Source organism: Annulohypoxylon truncatum, assembly GCF_022578515.1.
Source record: "Annulohypoxylon truncatum strain CBS 140777 unplaced genomic scaffold F4807scaffold_59, whole genome shotgun sequence".
Classification (NCBI taxonomy): Eukaryota; Fungi; Ascomycota; class Sordariomycetes; order Xylariales; family Hypoxylaceae; genus Annulohypoxylon; species Annulohypoxylon truncatum.
Window position 1 is genome coordinate 112,447 of NW_025953845.1, and position 7,811 is coordinate 120,257.

General features: G+C 48.3%; 1 protein-coding gene across 1 annotated transcript; it reads right to left on the minus strand.

Annotated features, from left to right (window-relative positions):
* Window positions 1-1,267: 1,267 nt before the first annotated feature.
* On the minus strand, window positions 1,268-5,384 carry F4807DRAFT_338810 (uncharacterized protein). The gene has a single exon (XM_047995350.1). The coding sequence runs from the start codon at window positions 5,026-5,028 to the stop codon at window positions 1,459-1,461; it is 3,570 nt and encodes a 1,189-aa protein (XP_047848864.1). The 5' UTR covers window positions 5,029-5,384; the 3' UTR covers window positions 1,268-1,458.
* Between the last annotated feature and the right edge of the window lie 2,427 nt (window positions 5,385-7,811).

Genomic DNA, 7,811 nt, shown 5'->3' on the forward strand with positions numbered 1-7,811 from the left:
GAGTACGTCTTTAAGAGACGAAGTGAAGTACTTGGGAATATAGTTAGCCCTTGTGGTTTGACTGCACAGTCTTCAGCACAAACAGGGGTCAAGGATGTATGATATGATCTCTTCAAAATTATTCATTCGCTTATAAGGTTTCCGCAGATAAAATTTCTAGAAATATACAGTCTCTAAACTATACTAGTAGTCATATTCCCCTGGTGATGGCAGAAGTGTTGTGTTCACGCGATTGTGATGTTGATACGGTTAGAGTATATGAGAGGAAGAAAACATTCGAAGGGGAAAGATTGATAGAAGCAATATGATTGATTATACTCGTAGTCATTTACTTATACGGATGCCGTGACGCTTATTAACGAGGAACAGGCTATGGGCCATTCGTCCTATCCAACTTCCGCTAAGACTCGATGTCTGATGAGTTCCATTCTCATTCCAAGACTAAGAGATATTTTAGGCGAGAAAGGGTAAGGCTCTTATCAAGTAGAGGGCATGCTGGAGAATATAGAGTAATTTTGTTAGAGATAATTGCTTCGTAAGGACGGTCCTCGGTCGTCCAGCCTTGGGTCACCAAGTTTGAAGTGTAAAAGATAGAAACCTGGATCTTTTAAGACACTCTAGATATCGTTTTAAATGACACTGCCTATTCGTTTACTATCCATATGGAGTTTCGCTGCAGAAAGTGGCTATCGACCTTCTAAGGACATACCTATGGTAGGTGCCAGGAGAGCGAAGATAAACATTATAACGCTGCCGGATTAAACATCATTTTCAAAAGTGGGACTATATCGAAAATTAGATGCTAATGTGAGGAATTCGCAGTTACTTACCCATAAAAGGTGCCCGGGCCTTATGACTCTATATTTGTCACGAAATTACTATGCTTCGATAGATAATGAACGGGACAAGCAACTTACAGCGTCATCACACTGGAAATGATACTTCAGGCCTGGTATTCAACGGTCCATCGTTATACTAGCTCAATAATGGATTCTCAATTGTTATTTAATCCTCAAGGCAAGTATTCACGGCCTGTTCGGACACCTGACCCTTTTTTTTCTGCCATTTTGGCCTGACGCCTTTTATAATCATACATAGGTACATATGCTCCGGATATATGATGCTCAAGTACTAAGGCTACGTCTTCACCGCACCGTAGTTCCTTTGGCTAATTAGATGGTATTTCCGCCTCATGCTTCAACCCCGAGGCCAGCCCGATGCTTGAGCGACATGCGAGTCCGCATACCGAAAAATTAAGGGAAATGTGAGATTTGTTACACCGAGCGCAAACTTCAAATTTACAAAATATACAATAACCGTCCGACACTGACCTCGCCAGGAACAAGAAATAAGGTGAAATTGGTATCTCATTACATTTCGTGAATGTTACAGGGGTAAATCACCCTGGTCCGGAATTAAACAAGGATCGGAGCTGAGGGTCGAGTCCAGTCGATTAAATCAAATCATACCGCCTGGTAAGTTCATACCTGGATGCTTCGCTCCTTGATTCATGGCCTGCCTGGACGTGGGGGGGCCGACATTCATGGAGGATTGATTATTGGGAGTCTTCGATTGGATGCCCGAGGCATCGGGCCCAATCGAACGTAGACGTCTGCGCTCAGGCTTTGAGTCGTCTCTATCCCCGCGACCGACACCAGTATCGAATCCGCCGTCATTCCGCCGACTAAGGTTATCAAAGACGGCCCGAGTGCTGGAGAAATCCTGTCGTCGCCTCGGGTTGATAGGAGGTAGCGGAGGCGCTGTCCGACTGTTACTGCGTGACCTGTTCCGTGGCGCGTCAGGGAGTGCTACTGTTGGAACTCGGGAGGTAGACATGACAAACGTCGGGTCAGATATATCTTTTGTCCTGATTTTGCGTCTAGCTGCATCGCTTATATTAGAGCTTGCATTCTCCTGGCCACGATTTGGTGAAGCTGACGGGCGAGGCGAAGAAGGTAATGTAACAGGGGTCGAGGGATTATGGGAGTAAGGAGAAGGCATGGGCGAGATAGGCGATGCTTGACCAGACTCATAGTTACGGCCTGTCTGGACGTGGAGGCCAGCATTAGAGTTGGAACTCGATTGCTTAGTTTGAGAAGAGCCGGGATACGGCCGAGGCGGCATTATAGGCGAACGCTTGATATCAGTTCCCGGGAGACCAGGGGAACGCATTGGTCGGGCCATGGCTCCGTTTGGACCAACCTGTAAATTCCCACGGAGAGACGAAGGATTCGTCGGTCTTGTTGGCCAGCCGCTTGCTTGTCCATCGTTGCTAGAATCCGACCCGCTCCTATCACCGTCTGGCCTCAACCGACCTTCGTATCTAGAGCTGTGGCTTCCTTGCGTTGACTCTTCACTTGTTGATCGTTCCTTGTAGAACACTGGAGGCGGTTTTCGCTCTCGTTCAGGTGACTGCCGTCCAGAGGGGCGGTCTTTACATGGCGTTGATCGCACCGAACTGCCATCATATACATGATCTTCTTGCTGGTGATACCTTGCCTGCGTTTCTTGTTCCTTCATCTTCTGCAGCTCACGTCTTGCTTGCCTAAACGCACGAAGCCCAGCGTGGGTCTCGTCTGTACCATCTGCCTTGTCCTCCGTCTCACCGTAATCGAAAGAATTCGGGGCCCTGACGTTCTCTTCTTTCGGTGGCTCCCGCACTGAGCCCCCTGTCTGGGAATTGCTAGACGCACCTAATCCAAGCATTTTCATTGCCTTTGATTGCGATGCATCTCGACCGCGGTCAACTAGAGATCCACGACTATTCTTTGGTCGCAAAAGACTGAGCCCATTTTGCCTCGGCGGCGGCGGTTGGTCTCTAAACGAGTCGGTAGAGTCTCCAAGTCGATTAGGGGAGGTGGAGCGGCTATCGGTCTCGACATATGTAGTTAAACGCTCGCGCACTCGGCGGGCTCCGTCTGCGAGTTGACTCGCAAATTCATCTCGGTCGTCTTCGCTGGTATTACGCATAGCACCAAGAACGATGCCGGGAACGTCCTCGGAATCAGGAAGGTTGGAAAATCGAGACTGGACATCCGGCATAGGTTCGTTGACATCCAGGTCCAAGGACCAATCGCGACCGGCATCAGACAAATCCCACGGATTCGCGCTTGTCCCCAACTCGTGGAAATCCTGGGCAGACTCCGAATCTGCCGGGAACCGAGATTCGAAACCAGAAGTGGGAGGGATCATACCATAAATTGACGAGGCGTTGCTGTCTCCTCGAAGATGCTGTCGTACCATCCCGCTGAGACCGGCACCTGGGGCTGGACCGAGGGTGGGAGAATCTGCTGGCGAGACCGCTCTTGGATTTGGCGAAAGAGACGACGAGTTCTCTGCCATTTGCGATGTCTCATCACCAGACTTTGAATCTAGTGATAAGGGTGTCGGGACGCTAGAGTCGCGAAAAGCCGGGTGTTCGCGGTCAGATGGACGCCTCAGGAAGACTTGTGGAGATGGATCTGGCTTGGGTGATACGGCGGGTGAGCAATCTGAGTCATTGGGATCTGCTAGGAAAGATGTCGCCGGTTGCTCGTTTGAGGTCGATTTGGCAGCTGTAGCGGTAGCATCGACTCGGGACTCGAATCCTCGACTATGCACCGACGATGAGGAACTGGATCTCTGATTTATGGAAGACGTTCCTAGTTCGTCTCTAGATTTAAGCGTCGGCGTCTCCCGTCCTTGTTGTCGCTGCAATTGCCGCTGGGCATACCTCGACTCATCGTACGGCTGAGAAGGTTTCTGGAATACCCCTAGAGCGGTAGCCTTCCCTCGATCGCTAGGGTGTATGGATAATATGGAATTCTCCTCCGTTTCGCTGATGGGTGGGCTCAAAGGCGGCGCTCCACCAAAGTTCGATCGCATCTCCGTTACGCTGGGGACACGAACACCTAGATCCGGGGTGCCGGCCGAAGAAGCTGTGGTAGGGGGGCTCAACGATCTGAGATTCGGTGCACTAGACTTAGCCAAGATCTTTCGCTCCCCGGCGAATCGCTCCGCAAACCCGATAGTTGTAGGGGATGGGGAGTTTTGAGCCAGGTCAGGTGTTCGAGTCCCGAAGGTGCGTTGCCGGCTCAAGGTGTCGATGCGGGACAACGCCGAAGACTGCTGTTCGTGAAGGTCGTTGTTAAGCCCAGACTCATATAATCGCCTTGTACGTGTCACGCTTCTATCCATAGCAGGGCCGGAGCTAGTAGATGGCTGCCATTCTTTCAAGGACGGAGCGCGATGAGAGGATGCCACCGAAGTTGCGGCGGTCGAGTTTCTAGCTAGCGATGGTATAGAAAATGTCGTTGACGACGTCTCTCGCTTCTGGTTGTAGTTGCTGAGAACTGGCGATTCCGCGCGAAAGACGTCTATTTCCATCTCTCCTGAATTTCTCCTCTCACTCCCGTCCCTGTCTTCCTCGGACGATTTACGCTCTCTTTCAGCCTGCCTCCATTTTTGAAAAGCCGACAACGCCACGTCGTCATCGTACAATGCCCGACCGCCCATGCCCCCAGCAAGTGTTTTCGAAGGGTTGGTGCCAACGGGAATCTTGTAGATCTTCTGGCGCCCGCCAAAAAGGTTATTCCCCTCTATCGGTTTAGAGCGCCCCATGACGCTACTTGCCGTGAACGAATCCCCATCGTCAAATGTGGAAGAGTCTTTTCCGGCAAAAGGAGCGGCGGCTTTGATGGATTCTACTTCAGCAATATCGCCCAACCCGCGGAAACCTCCATAGTCTAGTCTCGACTGTCTCTTGGGAAATAGGACGCTGTCATCACTGGCCTTGCCGATCTTTGTACTCGGGTCATCCTGTTCCCTCAGCATAGAAAATCGGGCGGAAAGGCCGGTCATCAATAAGCTCGTGCGAAATTCGTCGTTGGATGGCAATGCCATCGAGAGATCAATCTCGACTTTCTCGGGTTCCTGCGTTTTCTTCCCCTTCCTAAAAGGCCGGAAAGGAATGGATGACTCGGAGTCCTGGGAAGGCCTAGGGGCCGAAATCTCCTCCTTCACCTTCTTCTTAGTCCGAAATCGATTCATCGTGGATCCGATAGACTGTCCTTCGTTCTCTGATAATTAAAGCGACAACAACAGTCGAGATAGTGGTGCACTATAAAATGAATGACTTCGAGTCCTGGCCTGAATGTGATGACTAAAGCAACACCACCCTCCGCATGACATTAACGAAAGTAATAAAAGATTGCGGAGGGAAAGAAAAAAAGGATCGACTAGGGTAAGTTTACACCAGCAGCTTCAGGCTCATTCGTCGGTGCGAGCAAAGTCAAAAGACACGGAAATCAACAGAATGAATGTAGGGATTTCGGCCTGCAAATGAATGGATCTATGATCAGTTATGTCAGCTGGGATGTTCATTAGATATCATGTTGGGGGTGGGCAGTAGTTAAAAAAAAAAAGGGGGCTAGCCCCGGTCTCGTCCAGGGGTATCAAAATATGTACAAGTTTAATGCTCAGTAGACAGGATGTTAATTGGAAGAATTCCCACTATTTTCGTCCAGTGATATGGAATTACAGAACAAAGTCTCGAAAGAGGGGGAGATCTGAGATATGGAATTGGAGAAATCTATTGGAAGAATTTACCTGAGGACAGGATGAATGGTATCGGTAGTGTTTCACAGATCGATGGGGGTGGAGGAAATCAAGCATGAATTTGCAGATGGGCCGGCAGACGATCAGACAGTCGAATTCAGGCGATGCTCCTCGTCCCTTTCCCAGAAACAGACGATCGAGTTCATCAAGTCCTGGAAAGACAAAGAGAAACGAAGACGGATTCAAGAAGAGACAAAGGGATCTGAGAGGGTCTGGGAAAGTCTGATCTGGAGACGGTATTCGCGAATTGGTGTGGAAGATGGTCAGAGTGAAAAATGATTGATTTGTAGCACAACAGGCCGGGCCAATGGTTCGTGCAGGATAGGCAGGTAACAGATGAATGCCGCAATCCGATGTTGTGACAGACGAATCTGCAAGATCTGGACTTGGGTTTGCGTGGAATGATGGATCTTGTTGTCTTCTCGCTTTGAAGAGTATCGACCTTTTCCTTTTCCTTTTCCTATTCCTATTCCTCGTCTTCTTCGATAACCGGTAACGTTGAACAATCGTTTCCGCCAACGTACTACACTATCCGTCTTACTCGCCTTGTTGTCGAGATCAAAGGAATGACTACGGTGAGAAGCGGATTGTCGCCGTCGGGGAAGTGGAACAGTCGGACGTGGAGGCGGACGCAGAGAAGGAAGGCCGACGAAAGAACGGACAGAGCAGAGCAGAAGAAAGGGAAAAAAACAAGAACCTGGTAGGGTAGAATTGACTGGTAAACTAAACGAGGGTTAGACCAGTGTAGACTAAACTGATCAACTCAACAGAGCAGGATAGGAACAGACCCAGACCAGATTAGACGAGACAAAAACAAGTGAATTGAAGACGGGTCATGGCGAAAAAAATGCGAAAATGGAAAAAAACCGAGCGAGTGGAACATTGAAAACGGGGGTTCAATACGTGTACCTAGGTATCGAACAAGGGCGTAGAAGGTACTCCGTACACCTACACCAATCCGATACAGGTACTATACGAATACTTACACATTGATGCTTGTCCGTTACATACTATGCTGCACATACACTACACTAGAATGTAGCCCTAGGTACTACTGAGGCATATGTACGCTGTGAGTTCCTGCAGGTTCCTGCCAAGGAATTCCAAAATGAACCTTATCCTGTAAGAGAAACCCCTCTCTTTCAAGGTTCCTGTATCCCCTGTTCCAAGGTTACCTCCCCTGCATGAAGAACCACTAATTACCACTAGATAGTGCGTGTTGCCAGTGTTATCCGTCGGGAAATTGCACTGTCTCTTTTTTGTCGCTTCTGTTTCTACCTTTCTCTACCCAAATCAAATCGACTTATTGGACAACTAGTATTCTAGTATGGTGGGCCAGGACCACTCCGAAAAGTGATTAACCGCTCATAGCTTAGGTGCCGAGCTTTGATTGCCAAAGAAACTTTTGACCAGCGCATTAGATCGGTATTACCGGGTCTGGTACATACACGTCCATGATATAATAATACATATGTACAGTATTGGATTTTATACTTAAAAGAGCATTACATTGATGCCGATTCGATATCTCGACTTATATATATTACCTACTCAGGTAAGTTGTGGAATGTCGTTATTCGAGGACACTCACACTACTGGTACCTAATGAGTATGAGATATCCTAGCACTTAGGACGGGAAGATCGAAGTTGCTGACTAAAAAGAAAAAGAAAGAAAAAATCGAAGTGGAGAAATGATAGTTCCTCCTGTTCTGATTGTTCTAATATTGTTCTAATATTGTGAGTATTCACCCTCATCTCGTCAATTGTTCGAAGACTACGCGAGTGAGCAAGTCAAGGCAAGGTACGACGATATGTATTATCAACTAATCAACTTGCCCAGATAAGCTCCGAGATGACTGACTCCAAGGTTCTTCTAGAATCCGACGATCGCAATGCTTGGTTATCCATCTTGTTATTGGTGGATACGTATTCCGTTCAGCTGAGGTCCTATTACCTCCATCTAATGTGTAGGTATGTATGTGCGTAAAAAGTAACCGAACCGACGGCTATTCCGTGTGAAAGACAGACGCAAGTACTGCACTACATACCCGTAGGTATGGTAGGTACATATGTATCTAAGCCTTTCGTTCTGTCAAAGCTCCTAGAACTCGATGACTCGGTGGCTTGATGACTGGACGGCCTCCTAGCCTCTCATTGCTTTGTGTTGAATTCGTACAATTTTCCTTTCATTTTAACCAGTGGCTTGTTTCGCTAG